Source organism: Corylus avellana, chromosome 1 (genome assembly GCF_965113065.1).
Source record: "Corylus avellana chromosome 1, dhCorAvel1.hap1.2, whole genome shotgun sequence".
Classification (NCBI taxonomy): domain Eukaryota; kingdom Viridiplantae; phylum Streptophyta; class Magnoliopsida; order Fagales; family Betulaceae; genus Corylus; species Corylus avellana.
Genome location: NC_142490.1, coordinates 5,496,914 through 5,516,501, shown reverse-complemented (window position 1 = coordinate 5,516,501; position 19,588 = coordinate 5,496,914). Strand labels below are relative to the sequence as shown.

Sequence of the window (19,588 nt, the reverse complement as noted above, 5' to 3'; positions counted from 1 at the left end):
TAGGGAGTTTTTCTGTTTTTCAACAAGATCATTTTTTATCTTCGTTTGCATCATTTTATTTATTTTTTTAACAAAAGTAATGTCAAATCTTAATTATATCTCTTAAAAAATAAAAATAAAATGGTAGTAGGGTGGTTCGACCACTTCATTTCCACCAATTTTTATGAATTTTTTTTTTAGTATAATTGACATTTTTACACTATTTCCGTTAGAAAATTGACCAAAGTCTAATGGATGGGCTAATTGAAGAACAATAATAACTTATAGAACTCTAAAAATCATGATCATAACTATTTTATTTGGCCATGATCATAATAACACATACCCATAAAAAATATATGTGCTCTATCAAGTTCGACTGAATTATAACTTAATACCGTCCGAGACTTAAGGTGATTAATACTAATAAGATTAGAGATATCTATTTCTCGAGTCAAAATTTTTTGCCCATGTCTCTCTTTGGAAAATTTTCTCCTTTGGGTGAAGCAATGTCTTTTTTGGAGATGATGACACTTGAGAGGGGTTAATCTGTCTTTTCATCCAATAATTACTCCAAGCATTTTATGTCCATGTATATGCATAATGGTATATATCCAAAGCGTATGATTTATTTTTCATTTAAAAAAAAAAAAAAAAAAAAAAAAAAGAAATTGGAAAACATTTACGTCACGACAATGGATTGGGAATATCTTAAACGAGATGCCGAAGCACAAAAGAAATAAATTTTGATATTCCCTTGCCCTCAAAAAAAGAAAAAAGAAAAGGAAATTTGGATTTTTTTCGACAACCTCATGATAGACTTATATAGGGATACATTATTTGATTGGGAGACTATTAATCCAAGATGATTTGATTGGAGGGAATGATAATCAGAAGGCTTCCATGGCTTTCTTTCTTCTTCTTCCTTTTGGAATTAGATAGTCATGGTTGTTGACCCCATTTTGTTTTTTCCCCTCTTCTTGCTGTTAGAGATAATGTTCTCAGTTTAAATTCAGATACTTAAGATCAAGAGTTTGAATTATTCACTCAACCGAATAATTCAAATTCAAATATATGATAATGTTATATTTGATATTGTTATCATCTTATTTGAGTTTGAATTATTCACTCAACAAAATAATTCAAATTCAAATATATGATAATGTTATATCTGAGGTTGTTATCATCTTATCTCATGTTTAAAGTGTAACTGAAGAGTACATAGATTGTATCTATCATATTTCAATTTTGAATTATAAGCTTAGATTAGAATCATCAGGATAGGTTTACTGTAACTGTACAACATTATATATAATTGAATATACTTTCCTGTTTTGGTATTTAAACCAAAACATTATTACAAATTTTCACGGTATCAGAGCTCTTCTAAAGCTCACGATTATTTTACGATCCTATGGCGTCTTCATCTGCTTCTACATTTATTTTGGTCTCTATCAAACTCACTGGTAGTACCACCTACCTTATGTGGTTTGTCTCTTTTTGAGCCTAATATTTTGAGTAATGATCTGATGGGTATCGTTGATGGCATAGAACCGTGCCCATCTAAGTATCTTCATACCTTTTTTTACTACGGATGTATCCTCTACAATGTCCTCTGACAAGTTTGCATCTGTTCTTAATCTGGCATATATCCTTTGGGTTAAGAGAGATCAAATATAACATTATCTAATATTTGAATATAAATTATTTTGTTGAGCGAATAATTCAAATTCAAATAAGATGATAACATCATAGATAACATTATCATATATTTGAATTAGAATTAGAATTATTCTGTTCAAACTCTTGATCTTGAGTATTTAAATTTGAACTGGGGACATTATCTCTAACACTTGCCTCTAATCCGCAAGAAAAGTGTAACGACTAAAAGTTGTCAAGAGACCTAGAAGATTGGTGTTCTTATACTACCTTCTTGTTGGACTTTGGCCATTTTTTAACATGGTCTTGTACTTTTTTTTGGATTAGGATTCATAGCAATTCGGGTAACTAATGACAGAGAGAGTTCAGAGAAGACCCACTTGCCCAAATGAATTATGGATTGTCTGGCCACTTACCTAAATAGGTAGGTTTAATATAGGCTATCTCACATTACTTGCATAAATTGCTAGCAATTCGGACAAGTAATTGCCATAAATCCTTATCGGGTCTATTTTCTGTGACCATTTACCACAACATTGTTGCACCCAGTTACACATTGGATAATGAGCCAGCAAGAGCTTTAGCAAAAACACTCAATAGTGACTTGAAAGCCATGTCTCCATGTATAATCTGCACTAGCAAGTTTGAGCAGAAAAACTTATATATATACAGCAGGAAAAACTGATTAAGGGGTGTTTTGGAGTACATTGGAAATAAAGCCATTCTACACTGTTTTACATGGAATTTGAAGCAAGCACATCTGGGTGTTCTAGTTTTGATTACAGTTGAAATGCAATCTCCACAATAATTTATGGACATGAATCATAATTGTTTGGGAATTTGATGATCACTGATTTGTTTTTGTTTCCAATTCACCTTTTAGTAATGGCTTAACTCTAAAATATAAACTAGTGCTTTCAAATGCTATGGAAAACAATATTTATGAATTCATTTCCACTGGACTTCCAAACACCCCTCTGAGCTGCAAAATCTATAGGAACCAATTTTTTTGTCTCCTTTTTTCCTTTTAAAAGATCTATAGGAACTATTATACCTACTATATACTTAAATATCCTATCTGGTGCTTTCAAGAACCCAAAGCAAGCTCCTGGTGCCGTTTTAGATCGCCCAGATACTTGGTTGAGTTGTATTCTTGTACATCCAAGAGCTCTTCAGAGTATGTTCTCTGGGAAGACCTTCTTTGACATTCTACAGCACAATCTGAGACAAATTTATCACCTCTTAGCAGTATCACAACCTGCATTGAACAGAAGAATATTGATCAATATGCTATTTAATAACAGCTTTGAGTAACTTTTTTTATTTTTCAATTATGGCATCCCCATTGTAGTAGATCTAGGAGGCCGAAGTTCAAAGAACTAAGGAAAAATGACCTCCCGAACTGGAGTCACCAGAGAGAAAGAGCATGTGAACTCCTTAAACATATTTGTTTTCTTTCCCTATTATAGTTCTTTTTAAGGAAAGAATGACCTTAGATATATTCAAGGTCAACGAGGGTACAAAAACCAAACCAAGATACTGATTGAATAGTATTGAGGCTTTTCTTGCTTTTGGAGCTGAAGATAAGCAAGAATAGTACCCCTAAAAGTCTGGTTCTCTCCTCATGGTTAGGTTTTAGTATTGGCAAATTCAGTGTCAAAGCATGATTTGGTGTAAGCATTAGGTTTAGGGTTGAGTTGGGATCGAAATAAGTTGAAGAGGTATTAAAATTGAAGTTGAGAAAGAATCGGTCAATCCCTCAGCCTTTTTTCAATCAACAGCGCAGTTGCAGCATGTCCCATACAAAAACCCGAGAGGGTTGGTCGATCCTTGGTCAACCTAGGTGGGCAAATTGCAATTTAGCATCAAAACCCTAATGGCTCGATCGACCGAGCTTGATCCTTAGTTGACAGAAACCAGTCGCTGACAATTTTAAGTTAGACTGAATTTGACCTAAAACCATGCTTTGTCCCCTCTCTATATAGGCATCTCATACCATGACTTCCCTAGTCTCAAAAGAGGCAGTTTCTCAATTGCTTTGGAAAGGTTTTAATATGGTTATTGAACCTAAATAGATCAAAACATTCTCCTAGTTTATTCTCCTCATACAAACCATAAAAAGCCTACCGCCACCAGAATTCCGGTTTGAAGCGGATGAGGTTCATTCGTGAGGATGATCCGTGTAGAAGAAGGTTAGAAGTTCTGGAGCCACTTTGATGGAAGGTAATCGGGTTGTTTGCAAAGGTTACAAGATTGGGTCTTCAAAGTTACAAAAGTTTTGTAAGTGAAATAATCTGTAACATAAGGTTTCTATAGTGGATGTCTTTGTAGTTGGCTAGCGGTGCATTTGCAGTGTGTCACAATAGAATACGGGGTCACACCTGTCATTTCCCTTGGAAAATCGAAACTGTTCGATTAGTGAAATTCTCATACTTCTCATCCACTGAGATGGTAATTACCAAACTCAAATGAATCATGGGACTAGGAAGTCTATGAGAAACTGTTTTAAATTCAGTACTTGCCTGATTCATTCGAGGGCGAAGGATAGGAGACTGCTCTATGCACATAGAGGCAGTTAAAACCACACGATCCATTTCTTCTGTATCGTAATTATCACCAAGAGAAGGATCAACAAGCTCCTTAATATCATTTTTATCAAGTAAAGGCTTTGCCTACAACAGGGAAGACAATTGGAAAAGTAGTTGCGTGCCTGAAATATAGGGACAATAGGTGATGATTTGACCAAATCACAAAGAAAAAAAAACTTACCCAAATCACAAGGCTTTGCTGCAAATTATCCAAAGCTCGACGCCCAGTTATGAGCTCCAAGAGTAGAACCCCAAAAGAGTAAACATCAGTTTTTTCATCAACTGTGCCATGCATGAAATATTCGGGAGCAAAATACCTGCACTTACAAAATAAGGAGAACATTACACTAGGAGATATATAGTAACTCCAAAACCAAAGTTTAGGCTTACAGACCCAAATGTGCCTTCAAATTTTGATACACTGTGGTGAGTCCAGTGTTTGGGTAGCCACTTTGCAAGCCCAAAATCACAAATCTGGATTGAAATGTGCTAAGTTAAGAGTTATAATTCTAGAATTTAAAAAAACAAAAAAATAAGAAACTAAAATATTTAAGGTGTGTAACAAGACTACTTGATGTCATAGGAGAGAGGACAAGTAGAGTAAATTTTATGTACATGGAAAATTTAAATGTTTGTCAATTTCAACAATTACAATGCCATCATTAGTGGTTTCCCAGTCTCACATAATTTTTTTTTTTTTTTTTTTGGAAAAAGCACAAAAAGGAAAAATTGAGAGACCAATGAGAGTAGAGTGCATGGGGTGCAGGGGAAGAACATGTCTGGTATGATGTCTTTGTTTCAGGGATCCTCAAATCTAACTGACCAAAAAATCATTTTTATCATTTTGGGGTTGGTCAAAAGTAGTTATTACATTCAACATGTCCACCTGCCTAACTTCAAGCCAGCAACAGATAGATTGCCTGTCTATGGATGTTCCATATCAAGCTACAACCCCTTTCATAAAGTAAAATTCTGGAGCAAAAGGATATAACAGCAAAGGTAATTCTTAAACTATCTTCTCCAAAATACACAGCAACAAACTTGACGTTGTTTTCATGAAATAAAAGCATTCCTTCCAACATAGGCAATTCCTAGTATGGCTTTAGGTCTCAAACTCTTCCACTGACCAAATGGGATCTGGATTTGACCTTTCTATTCCCACAGACAGGCGACTTCACTGGTCAACTTACTTCACAAGCACAACATAAAACAGGGAACATTAATATTGAGAGATGATGAGTGACCATGTGACCTGCTTTTAATGAAATGCTACGCATACCCTTTCGCATCTGCCTTTCTTTTGATTAATGACTTCATCCACATTCGGGATTTATACAGAATATAGTCCTCAAGATTAACAGCTTCCTGTATCTAGGAAATCATATTATTAGTTTCCCATATCCAGGAAATTGTTTATGCTAAGAATCAACACACTTCTGCATGTCTCTGGTACATTGTTTTAAAAAAGGTGTAATCGCAGCAATAGATCATCAAAAAATAAGGCAACTTAGGAAGCATACTTCCGACGAAATTTCGTCACCAAGAATTCTGAGTGCAATATAGTTGAAACATTGTAGTACGAGTGTTTCTGAAAGAAGATAAATATGCACAAGGATCACTAGTGTTGGAAAGTGCCAGCAGCAACATGTTTTATACATCCATGTGTTGTATAGAACAAGACCTATAGACACAATCACACGATTTGTTGTTATTGTTCCAAGTTGGTGGGCCTTAAAAATCGCGCATCAAGGCATATACTGCAACAATTTTTACGTTGTGATTTAGGAAATTGTTTCTACAAAATAAACCATACAAAACAGATATTTTGGCAATATTTGATTGTGGTTTCTTGTGTTCAAAGATACCTGAGGCTCAAAATCCTCTGTAAGCAGAATATTATCAGCCTTAATATCTCTATGGATGATTCGCCGCTGACAACTCTCGTGAAGATAGAGCAGACCGTCTGCTGTTCCCAGAGCAATTTTATACCTTTTGCTCCAAGCTAGTTTATTATCCTTTGAACCTAGAAAATTGAATTAGAGAAAACCCATGAGACCATAAACCAGAAGCCGATTTTAACTCAAGAATAGGAGTATGCAAAATATGAACAGACCATGAAGAAGAGATCCTAAACTCCCATGTGGAGATAATTGAAAAATGAGGTGCATTCCACCCTCAATCCCACAGCCAATTAACTTAGCAGTATTAGGATGGTCTACATGGGCTATAATGCCAAGCTCAGATAGAAAGCCTGATGTTCTCTCATCAGCTGTTCCTTTTGTCAGACGCTTCACAGCAATCAGCTGCCCATCTTGCAAACAACCCTTGTAAACTTCAGCATAACCACCCTTTCCAATTAAATTTTCTACAAGAAACAGGACCATAAAACCATCTTAATGAACAAGAAAGTAACATTTTCCAAAGAAGCATTCATATCTTGCAATTAGGGTTCAAGTACAGTCTACTATAAAATTGAAAGAAGTATGCCAACATTTCTGAATTGTAGTACAAACCAGGGTTGAAATTGTTGGTTGCAGTTTGGAGTTCAGAGAGGCTGAAGTTCACCAATGAAGACTTGAAGTTAGATAAATTACTAAGTTCCGGGTTTTCTCTAGTGCTGCTTTTTCCTTTTGATACACCAAGAGGAGGGAAAGAGCCTAAGCGCTTAAATGATCTTTTCTTCCATAATTTAAAGAACCTGCTCCAGCTTGAATTTGAACGAGTGTCCATTTCATTGGAGATATTTTTGGAAGAACCTGCATCAGATTCAAATCCTCTAATGCAGGCTTCTAAAACTCCTCTAGGAGATGACACGTCTTGTTTCTCCTTTTCCACATCAAAACATCTCAAGTCTACACAAGAAGAAAAACAAGTATGACGAAAGTGGATACAGAGTTGCAAACAGATTGACCTATGCATTATCGTGAAACAAATGACAATAGAAAGAATTACCTTGCGCAGAAGCAGAGGAAGAAAGCAGAGCCCCTTGTCTTCTATGTTTTACTTTAAGAGCGCCATCTACGGGGATATTCTTTGCTTTGCTGTCGGCAGCATTATCATTCTCCCTGAATAAAATATATTTACAATTGTGAGCAATTATTCAAGAATCAGTAAAAATTTAAATAAACTAGAGAGATTTCAAAATATGAGTCACTATTTAGGAAATAAAATTTAAAGGAAATCATCTGTTTCATACAGAAAAGAGAAAAACGACAAGGACCAGAATCAGGCCAAAAGTATATTGCTAATTGTGCATAAAACTGATGGCCCTAGAGAAGAAAAGTTCAAAACCATCTCCTAAAATGGTCAAGACCAAAGTTTTAAGTAAATAAGATTAAGAAAAGGAACCAAAGAAAAACAAAAATTAGCAGAGATTCATCTGAGACAACACTCAACATCTGAGAAAACTCTGAAAAATTGTTACATGATGGCAAAAAGAGACCAAACCACAAATCCAGGCTTAAACTTGAAACCAAGAAAAACACAGATATCAATAAAAACTCAGACAGAGCAAAGAAACAATTAGACTCACTGTAAACCTATAACAAAAGGAAAAATATTTAATTCTGTATGTTTTCACATTTACGTAAGAAAAAATGAGGGACACATAAGCGAAATCTAAATAATGTTAGAAAAAAATGGTTAATCAGAAACAAAAATCACAGCATTGAGAAGTACAAAACCTCTATATTTATTCCAATAGTATAAATATATAATTTCCTCCAAAATCCATAAGCAAAGTGTTTATGGATATATAGATTAAGAACAAATTCCATTGACAACCTCTCCTTTTGCAGTAAAGTGCAAGGTTTACAAGCCCCGTCAGCTAAATTTGAAGCAATATAAGAAAAGGTTGAATAACTAATAAGAAAAAACAGAACATGAAGAAGAAGAATGCATAATAAAGAAAATCTCAAATCTGCTGTTATAGCAAAACATTTATAAAAAGAACAACAATCTAAACTTATTAACACAAGGAAGAATAAAATCACATAGAGCTGATTATCAGAGAACCCATTGGTCAAAATCTTCAAATCTACTCTGCCATCAAACAAATATAAATACTCTAAACAGAAACTTAAAAAAAAAAAAAAATTAAAGGAGTACATTTTTATCAGAGTACGCGATAAGGAGATTATGCAGATGCTGAAGAGGAACCTCTAAATCCTCATGGAATCACTTGTCTTTATATAAATCCCCGAACCCTATAAGCTCAAAATAAAAATAATAATAACAGAAAAATTAAATGAATGGAGAAGAAATCAGGTTTATAAAACAAATCACACAAAATGTGACATCACAGCCACATATATGCACCATTATTCATCAAATATACAAAATCGACAAGACCCACAAGCTCACACCACCCAAAACACATTGAAACAAGAAATCACAAAACATACAATCAAAATTTCTGAATATTCTTCATTATATAACACAAATAAAAACACACTAAACCCATAAGCTCAAACTAAGAAAAGTGACAAAAACAAAATCTGAAAAAAAAAAAAAAAAAAAAAGAAGGTAAAAGAAGGGGTCAGATAGACACGGCAAACAAACCAACAAAACATTCATAACTAGATATAAAAGCTCAACCATTGCAGAAACATACAAAACCCACAAGCTCAAACTCAGTAACCCATAGAAAAGAGTTGAATATAAAGAAGATACAAGACATACCCTACTGAGAGAACATGAAGGAGAACACACGCATACCATGGGGAAGAAGCTCTATGCTCTCTACCATTCGCCATGGACACACTCACACACGGGAGAAAGCCACCCAGAAACAATGCAATGCAGAGAAAGAGACCAAAGAAGCGGTAATTATATACCAATCATCAATGTGCTTCAATAAATCCGTGTCTGTTCCTGCTAAGTATTTTATTCAGTTATTTAATTATTATTCATTTACTTGGATTTTTTTTTTTTTACCTTTCTCTTTCTTGGCTACAAATTCGGAATCTAAATATGGAAATTTATCATAATGTTAGTCTATTTTCTTGTCTTCTCTCTCTTACATGGATCCGTTGGAGTCGCTGTTCTGCTCAACTGGGGTGCTGACATGTGTTTAAAGATGCACAGCGACTTGTCCTCTCGAACCTTAAACACTCTCAACAGAAAGTGAGACAGAGAGACAAAGAAAGTTTCACAGAGAGAGAGAGAGAAAGAGAGAGAGAGAGCGAGCATTGTTTTAAACTTTCAGTTAAATTACAAAACACGAAAGTGTTTTGGGAAAATTTCATTTTGCGCCCTGATCTTTTACTTATGTCAAGTAGTGCACTAATTCATAGCGAACTTCTCACTTTAAGGATTTCTCCGCTCATTTTTGAAAATGCAAATTTTTATATTTTTTAAATTATAATTAAAAAAATGATAAATTAAAAAAAAATACAATGACATTTTGAAGAAATGAAGAAAAAAAATTTGCATGGTTTATGATTTTATACAATATTTCTCTTCCAAAATTGTAATTTAATAGTTTGATTAAATTAAGAGCTGAATCATTTGGAGCATAACCAAAAGGGTATGTACATAAATATTTCTTCAATTTTTATTTATTTTTAAATGAAATCCATATAACTATATAAGTTTCATTCATATAAATCATCATAAGCATAAAGTTCTTACAATGAATCATAGTCAAAGCTACGAGATTATAAACGTCACAGATGACGTATTACATTCTAGACCCGAAACTAATGCACTAACCCTTGATTAAGCTACATATTAAATACATTGCAACTACTTTCTAGGCTTCTTGTTAAATTCCATTAACTTGTGTTAATTTATTACTCCCATGCTAACGAAAAATTGCACTTTTTAATGAACTATTAATAGATTTCTCATTTTTGGGACATTCAAAATAAATGTTCATTTTCTAAAAATAAAAGCACTCATTTCTTGATGATTTTTCTGCTTTTTTTTTTTTTTTTTTTTTTAATGAGTTCATTAAAAGTTGTACCTACCCCTATCATAAAGTATTAAACGTTGAAAGGAATGCCAAAATACAAGAAGCAACTTCGTGGCCAACACTCTTGGTAATCAACTTAAAAAATCTATAGAGATGCTAAACGGAGCTCTAGAAAGGGACCCGACCATTTGTTAGGTTTTAGTATTGGCTTTATTTGCTGATCAAAACATTGTTTGTAAATCTTGTTATACTAAGATGTTTTGGCCTTTTTATCTGAAGTTGATTTGTTGAATAATTGAACAAGGTTTGGACCCTCGAAGTTTACCCCCGGTTGGCAACGAGGGTGGTCACACCACTTCCTGTGTTTTTTGTTTGAGTGGCCGACCAACCTGAAAGGCGACAAAAAAAAAAAATTTCTTAGCTGTAAATTATTATTTTTTTTTTTGAAAAAACAAATTTAAGGTTAAATTTTGTTTGATAACACTTGCGTCCTTGTCCTTTTTGTTTTTTAGTTTAAAAACAAAAACATTAACAAAAGATCAAAAACACAAAATATTATTTAAAAAGCATCAACAAAAAGAGCTAATTATAAAAATAGCACTTTATCTCATTTTTTGAAGGAATGACTATAAAAAGAATAATAGATTGTCAATCATGTGAAATAGTTATTCTTTTTGAACTTATTATTGTCTACCAAATGTGAAACACTAAAACGGCTATACAACTTATTCAAAAGGGTTGCTTACCGTTCTCTTTTTGATGAATTGACGATGTAACCATCTACTTCCCGTGAGTATCGGAAGCTCATTTTAAGGTGAAACAATGGTGTCACATTAGTTTGGAATCAAATTTTTTTATAAAAATATTAAAAAACCAAACATTTCTCTTAACCTTTTAATTATCTATTTCTCAAATCTTATGTTAGCTGTCGATAGAGGGTCAGCCTCTTATGTAGCTGCTTAATTCCCAATGGAAAGTTCATAAAATAGTATATATATAGTTCCATTAATATCTTCAAGGACATATTTTAATGATTGAGTCTTCTCGCATGACAGACCAAAGATGTTTAGAAGGGATGTTTATGTGAAGCAGGTTGTAATAATAAAAAAGAAATTGTTGCATGCATTTAGTTTTGTAAAGAAATAACACTTTCTCTCAAGAGGTAGTTCAATTGGTTAGGACCACGCTTAATGAAGCGGATGTTATTAGTTCAAATCTCCCTTCCCTTTTTATGTGGATATGTCAACAAAAATAAATAAATAAAAATAACACTTCTCCTATGAAGAATGCTTGATTAGCTTCATTAATTATATTGACAATTTGGTAAAGCCATTGTATATATATATATATATATATATATATATATTGCTTCCGATAAAGATCACCATTAATGACCGAAATAAGGTCATAATTAAGGATTTATGATACAAACTTTGAATAAAACTCATCATTTAAAATTGGCTTATACTTAAGCCCTCTAAAATATTTAGGACTTGTTTGGGTGTGCGTTTGATGAGTCTAAAAGTGTGTTTAACACTAAAAAAATTCGTTTGAAAAAAAATGTATCTATTTGGTAAACATAAAATTGAAAGCGCTTTTAACGATTCAAAAAACCTAAAAATGGCCAAAACGCATTTTTAACAAAAGCTTACAGATGAAGCTTTTGCCAAAAAAAAAAAACTTTTTGACTTAAAAATTTTATTTTTCAAACCCAATCTCAAACATATTCTTAGAATCATAACAAATTTTTATCTGAAATCATGTTAAATCATTGATTTTCTCAAAAAGCTCAGGTACCTATCTACAAAAACTTTGTACCAAACTTAGCTGCACCAATGTTAATTATTACACTTAAAGAAAAAATTAAAGAAAAAATTGTTAATTATTAGAACTTACAAAAAAAAAATGTTAATTATTAGTCATAATTATCTATTGCTAAAATAGATATTTACTCAACTGTACATCTGTCTGGTCTATGAAATAAACTGAACTGGATAAACCCGTAATCAATGTCATGTTTACGGTACTGGACCACTGTACTACATGAGCTAATTAATTGGTCCCATAAAATCTTCTTTATAGTTGACGAGTTTTGACCACTTAATTTATTAGGGTAAAATTCACTTAACTTCCTCAAACTACCATCTTAATGATAATGTACTCCAAAACTATCAATTGCGACAATTTACCCCTCAAACTACCAAAACAAAACAATGTACCTCCAATTTAACCCTAACTAAAATAAAAACAAAAATACTAAATTTTTTTTTTTTTTTTTTTTTAATTTGAAGGGTATTTTTGTCTTATTGAAATTTCTATAAGAGTAATTTCATCATTTTGTTAGCATTTTGGGATATATTGTCATTGTTTTAGTAGTTTGGGGGTACATTGTCATTGGGGTGATAGTTTTAGAGGGTTAAGTGGACTTTACCCAATTTATTAATATTAAAAAAAGAGGAAATAATTAAATAAAATTATAAAAATGTAAAGATTGGCAATGTTTGCTTACAATTGGTTTATAAGATATTATGCGTGAGCTTTTTCATCAAGGCTCCTAATAAATAACTTATGATCTCATCAATTATCATCTTTGAGTGTTTTGTGTATGAGCTTAATTTTTATGTGATTAATTAATTAGTAAACTATACTCTTTTGGATTTATGTTTTTTATTCGTCTACGTGGTGATTACTTTTTATGGTCAAATGGTCGTTTTCTTTTGATAAATTATAATAGAATTACTTCATGCTTTGGAATTAATCTATTTTAAGACCTTGATTTTTTAATTTATACCCCCTTCTTTTATTGGTCACAATTGAAACATAATTTATAAAAGCGAGAGCTTATGAAGCTAAGAGTTCTTTAAATAATTTGGACGAAGAAAAGTATAAAAAAAAATGATAATTCTTCACGCCGGCTGACATATAAAATACGAGTGAAGAGTAGCATTACTCCATAAATAATTAAGCAATTGTTAAAACACAAACACCCAATGAGAAAATGCACCATTTTTCACCCATTGACCTAACAAATAAACCCGTCACCGTCCCATGGAAAATAGAGAGTGAAATTAAATCTAGACCATTAAAAATTACATCACAACACCTAAACTACCAAATCCTTTATTTGTTTTTAGGTCACACTACTCTCTCTTGGAGGTTAGGACTTCAAAAGGTCAATACTTTTATGGGAATGGGATGATGCATGTTACAAGACTAATAATAGAGGTATTTTAAAATTAAAATACTTAGAGATAATAAGTTATCTTTATAGAATTAGATTTATAATTTAAATATTAGATCATATGTCATCATTAAAGATAGTATATTTTCATTAGAAGTAGTTTATTTCTATTAGTCTTTTATATCTATTATGTTTTGTAAGACCAAATTTATTAATGAAATTAAGTAAAGATTAATATTATTTAGAATTTAGTTGAACTTGGAGACATTAAGGTTACTCAAACTACACTTTATGGTGTTTAAGTAATTAAGCCCGTAATAATGCACAATAATTATATTTAGACAAGGTTCAGTTCTGGGCATATAGTGTATATAGAGAAAAATACAAGGGGCTATTGGTTAAAAAACCAGGTGCCTCAAAAGCATGCACCCATGACACCATCCGCAATACGAGAATACTCTTGGTCTTGGAGACATGCGATAGAGAAAGCATGGAAGAATGTTGGTTTGTCCTTTTCAACACTCCAAGACGTGGGCAACTATATATTATACACGCAAGCGGTAGCACCAAGGAACTGTGACATTATATATATATATATATCTTTCTCCGTGAATTCGCTGGAGTTTTGTCTTAATTAATATATTACAAATTGAGATTAAGGAAGTGTTTCTTCGTTGGTGTGCTTCTCAGGGCTCTACGCTCTAGGCCGCACGGGCACCAACATAAAAATTAAAAGACGCGCTTAACTAAATAATTATTTAACGGACATAAATTTAATTCAAACAGAGGAAATATGATTGAGATTTCTTAGAATTTAAAGGTCGAAACATAACTTATTTTAGACAGTTAAATGAGATAAATGACTGAGATTTATGAATTTGAGAATCTTAAATTTAAAGAAAATTTTAGGAGATCTCAATCCGAAGAAATATCTTCCAACTTTTTTTGGACATATCCACACAAGTGGGGAGAGGGAAATTCAAACTACTGACCTCCGAAGCGTAATCATAACCGATTGAGCTACCTCTTGAAGACTCATCAAACCCATTTAAAATAGTGTCAAGTGTTTATAAACATTTAAAACGCACATTAAATTTTTAAGGTCATTAAGAATTAAGAAAATTTATGGAATAATGCTGAATACCATTTTTTTATCTTCCTAAAGTTGATGTGATTTTAAAATCTACATCAACTTTAAAAGTACCAAAAAAAAAAAATAATCTCTAACATTACTCAAATTTTTGTCATTATTTAATTAATAATGGCGAAAAGGATGGGGAAGAAATTTACAATATAGCATGTGCGTGTCTGGTATGTATTGTGAAATCGGGGGGGCAGATATGGACCCGGCGATGCCGGTTGCTGCTCTTACAAGCCAAGCCTTTATGCAGAAACAATGGCCGCACCCCAGGCCCACGTTGAGCAACTTGATCACATGTACTAATTGATATATGATTTTTTTAGCATTTTTAACAGTATTTGAAATAGTTTATATATATATATATATATATTTTTTTTTTCTTCTATATCATATGTAATTTTAATTATAAAAAAAAATGTCTTATATGTCGGCCCATGGAGGTGTGGTTCATTACTTACTTCATTGTGGATATTACACAATAATGTCTTTTTGCCACATGACTTTACTGTTGTTTATTTTTTTAATTTTTAATTTTTTTTAAGTTTACTTGGTTTAAATAATTTAAAATTTTTTTTCTTCCACTCTTATGCGGACATGTAAAAGAAAAATAATAATAGTAATAAAATTACAGTCTTATTTGCTGTGCTTAGTCACAAAGTAGATTAATTATCTGAACTTAGGCCCAATTGGACCTGTAGCTAGTGAAGGTTTTTCCTACCCAAGCAAGCAACCTTTGGTTCATACGGCACATCAGCATCTAGCCCATTATCTCAACTTAGGCCCAATTAGATTTTTGAGGCAGCTTCTATGTCACCCTTGACCCAAATAGAGAATCGGAATCTCAAGAAGCTAAGCAGCCTTTACCTACTTATGGTAAACATTGACTTTTGCCCCAACTTGACCGGTGCCAAATAATTGAAACCCCTCGATTGACTTTGACTTTGAGCCATTATATTCAAATAAACATATAGGATTCTATATGGGGTATAGGTAAGTGGTAAAATCTTTGAGAAATGCTATACACGTTTAATCCAAAATTTAACGGTGATTTTTACGTCATTTTAAGGACTGTGTACTTAAAAGTGTGGAAGTGAGAACCTGTATAGTATTTCTCAAAATCTTTACCCGGTATTATTCGAACCATGTGTTTTATTTTGGAAGAAGTGAGAGTTTGCTTGTTAATACCATTCATAACAATTAAAAAAATGTGTAGAAAAACTTAAAAGGTTTTTTTTTTTTAAAAAAAAGAGGTTTTTGTATGGGGTGGTTAAACCATTCTAAAGGCCATGAGGTGGCTGAATCACCTTCGGGCCATACCATCTCCAAGGCTATGGGTGGCCGAACCACTTCCTCCAACCATATCTTAGAGGGACTAAACCTTTAGATTTCAGAACATGTTTTTAAACAAAAACAAAAAAAATACCCTCAAAACACATGAACACTTTTAGCATAATAGTTCTAAACCATATGCTTTAAGAATCAATCTCCTCAAGATATCCATTGTCACTGCTTACACAGATGTAATAGTAATTTTGAAAAGCTGAAAAATGGAAGAAGAACCCGGAGAAAAAATGTTGCATTTTTCGTATATTGTTCTGAGTGCACCCGCCAAATATAAAATTTTGTTCTGACCTTAACTTTCAAACCCCATATCAGATTAAGCTCTTAGTTGGAGAAGTAGATATATGTCAAAGCTCTTTGTTGACAATCAAACCGACCAATTCTCAAATGCCCACCTTCTTTTCCCCCACCAAAGTGTTGAAAAGTAATGGCTCATATTGGTCAAAGGATGACATTTGAAGCATAATCTCTCAATCCAATGTCTGCACTGAATGAAGAAAATTCTGCCCACACTTTTGGACTTTTGGTTAAGTCATCCTACATTTCTTGACATTTATTGCAAACCGTGCAAACCGTGTGCATGTTTTTTCCTTTGTTGTGGGAACAGTGGCCGGAAGAGAGCAACTTGTGTTGAGCTCTGCAGAAAATATAGAGCTAGTACTAGAGAATTGAGAGTACTAGAAAGTGAGAGAGAATTGAATTTGGGTGTATTATTTTTGGGTTTTGGGTTTGTGAGTGTTTTAACACTCTTTTGTGTTCTCCCCTTTTGAATTAGTGAAATCGCTCTCTACTTTTGAACTCTAGACGTAAGTAAATTGTCGAATCACGTAAATCTTGCCTCCTTGTTATTTTGTTTATTTTTCTTTAAATACTATATCACGTTTGTTCTGCTTGATTGATTGATTGTATGAGAGATTCGAGAACTCCTCGGAGGCATGTTGGGACTTGTATGGAAGACTAGTCAATGAGCTCGCACCAGGTTTTAGTGTTCGATCGACTTGCAGGGTTGAGACTAGCTTGATGTCGGAGAGTTGCATGAACATTACAACTTAGGTGCAGTTTGAAAGCCAAATTTCTCAATCTGAATTGCAGGAAATCAGGGGTAAGTGCAGTCTTTGGAGAATAGTTCATCTTGTGCATCATGTATATATTGCTAGTTTATCCATTTGTGTATGCTGCTGCTTTCGCTAATTGATTTGGACCCACTGATACATGGACGGCCAAGTGTTTGTTCACAATTGATTTCACTTTTACTGGTAGAAACACTAAGAAAATGAAGATTGTGTTTTGGGGGGTTTTGGCAGGTTGTTTTATTGGCTTATTTGGGTCAGTTTTGGTGGTCTGTGTTTGTTGGAGAAGGCACAGGAAATGGAGGGAGAGGGAGGGGAATTTTGATCCAGCTGAGACGGGTTTGGTTTTAGGGAGGGAAATGATTAGTGGAAGGAATAGTGTCATTAAGTTCACGTTTGAGGAAATCAAAACGGCTACAAATAATTTTCATAGGGAGAATATTATTGGAAGGGGAGGATATGGGAATGTTTACAAGGGAATATTGTCAGATGGGTCTGAAGTTGCAGTGAAGAGGTTGAAGAACTGTTCTCCTGCTGGGGATGAGATATTTGCACACGAAGTGGAGGTTATTGCCAGAATTAAGCATGTGAATCTTGTTAGTTTAAGAGGCTATTGCACTGCAACACTGCCTTTGGAAGGCCACCAAAGGATAATTGTTTGTGAATTGATCCGTAATGGAAGCCTTTATGATCATCTTTTTGAGTCAGGGAATGAGAAGCTTTCTTGGCCTATTCGTCAAAAGATTGCCCAAGGAATGGCTCGTGGGTTCGTTTACTTGCACAATGGAGTCTATCCTGGTATTATACATAGAGATGTCAAAGCTAGTAATATACTTTTGGATGAAACATTTGAGCCTAAACTGGCTGATTTTGGCCTAGCAAAGTTCACTCCGGAGGGGCTGTCACATTTTAGCACTCAGGCGGCTGGGACTCTTGGTTATGTTGCCCCTGAGTATGCTTTGTATGGACAACTGTCTGAGAGAACTGATGTCTTCAGTTTTGGGGTTGTGCTTCTTGAGCTTTTGAGTGGGAAGAAAGCTGTGATTTCAGTTGAGAATAACAAAACTTTGCTTTTGACAGATTGGGCTTGGTCATTAGTGAGGGAAGGTAGAGCAAGGGAAGTTATTGATGAAGGCATGCCTGAGTTGGGCCTGCCAGAAGTAATGGAGAAATATGTTCTTGTTGGGGTTCTTTCTTCACATACACTATTATATTGTAGGCCAACAATGATTCAAATTGTGAATTTGCTGGAAATTGATTTTCCAGTTCCCCCGATCCCGGATCGTCCTCTTTCGCTTCTAGCAGAGATTGGTGATATAGAGCAGCAATCAGCAAGCTATAGTGATGGCTCAACTTTCATGTCCAGCCCTGCATGTCACCAGCCATTTTGCTGTAAAAGTGATCATCCCATTCTAGATCATAGGGACAGTGAGGGAAGTTGTCAGTAGCACATGTAAAGCAGATGATTTAACACATTAATTTGGTGTCCTCTGCCTTACTGAGAAGGGGAACTTTTGAATTGTAGAGAAACAAGAGTAGCATAGTAGCCTTGTTAGCATTTTTCAACACAAGCCTTCTTGTTTTCCAGAGGCTGCAACTTTGGTAGCTGACAATTTCAGCAACATTCAGTTTAGAGCAATTTAAGCAAAAAGATGAAATCTTTAGTGTATTAATGTGTTTACAAATTACTTTTTAATTATCTGTTGAAATAATTACTTTTTTGTTAGAGATAGGCGCAACACGTGAAATATTTTAATTGAAATGAGATAAGAATAACGGAAACAAGATTCAAACTCATGACTTCTGTTCTGATATCATGTTAAACCATCACTTGTCTCAAAAACTTAAGCCGATAAGAAAAAATAATTTAGCCATTTAATTTATATTATAAGATCATCGGCTACAAACATTTCTAGAAGAAAATCTTCCCGCGCATACTCGGTCCGTGTAAAAAAGTCAGTAGTCTTCCAAGCTGAATTTTTTAAATGTATGATCAACTGTTTCATTCTACGTATCAGACCTAATTATTTCATGCAATATATAATAATCTGCATAATCTCAAAATGATTTGTCTAATTTTCAACTACTTAAGTCTTGTCAATGCAGATTCGATTCATGTTCTCTTGACTTTTTCTGTTTGTCTATTGTGTTTTGGCAGCTCTATTTGCTCCTTTCCAGGTGTTTCATTATTCTCTCTGCCAAGTGTATACTAATATATGGTCTCTCAATTACTACAAAGAGTACAGATGAAAACAGACAACAATAATGTCCCTCTTTTCTCTGCATATTCTTCTTTTTTCTCGAGTAAACTAAGAAGTGGCTAATGCTTATCCATTAAAGCTTGGAAACGCCCCGGGGAGGTTGTTTAGCAGACCTTGAACAAATCTTCGTTAGGCTTTGAACACACGAGCAAACATCTTGGGTAGATCAGACGAGAGCGCTCGTAACACTCAGATCCTATATTGAAAAGATGACACATAAAATATGTGGTTGTATTATAAATGATTCTCGAAAAGCTTTAAATTGATTAGTTTTTTTGAGACTAGCTAGCATTTTTCCTAACGTCGTTATCATTCTTATTGCCAACTTACTTAAAAATTTGCTACAGCAAAAGTGACTCTAGAGCAAGATGAAAGATGTATATTAAGGCTATTGTGCTGTCTGCATACAAATTTGAGAGGCCAAGTTTGTTTCTAAATAGTAATCTGTAAATTT

The 19,588-nt window shown here is 33.7% G+C and overlaps 1 protein-coding gene and 1 pseudogene across 4 annotated transcripts; one reads left to right on the top strand and one right to left on the bottom strand.

Annotated features, from left to right (window-relative positions):
* Window positions 1-2,261: 2,261 nt before the first annotated feature.
* Window positions 2,262-9,355, bottom strand: RBK2 (ROP binding protein kinases 2). 4 transcript variants are annotated; one of them, XM_059582688.2, is made up of 10 exons: window positions 8,943-9,009; window positions 8,334-8,431; window positions 7,179-7,291; window positions 6,740-7,078; window positions 6,340-6,591; window positions 6,092-6,249; window positions 4,621-4,700; window positions 4,408-4,543; window positions 4,161-4,310; window positions 2,262-2,896 (listed from the first exon to the last, which is right to left on the bottom strand). In XM_059582688.2, coding segments are annotated over exons 2-10 (1,401 nt in total). In that variant the 5' UTR covers window positions 8,336-8,431; window positions 8,943-9,009; the 3' UTR covers window positions 2,262-2,725. The 4 variants fall into 4 exon arrangements, with proteins under 4 accessions (XP_059438671.1, XP_059438672.1, XP_059438670.2 ...); XM_059582689.2 differs by lacking the exons at window positions 8,334-8,431; window positions 8,943-9,009 and adding an exon at window positions 9,248-9,355; XM_059582687.2 differs by lacking the exon at window positions 8,334-8,431 and having other exon boundaries at window positions 8,943-9,023.
* Window positions 9,356-16,699: 7,344 nt separating this feature from the next.
* On the top strand, window positions 16,700-18,542 carry LOC132172427 (putative LRR receptor-like serine/threonine-protein kinase RKF3 pseudogene; annotated as a pseudogene).
* Window positions 18,543-19,588: the final 1,046 nt, after the last annotated feature.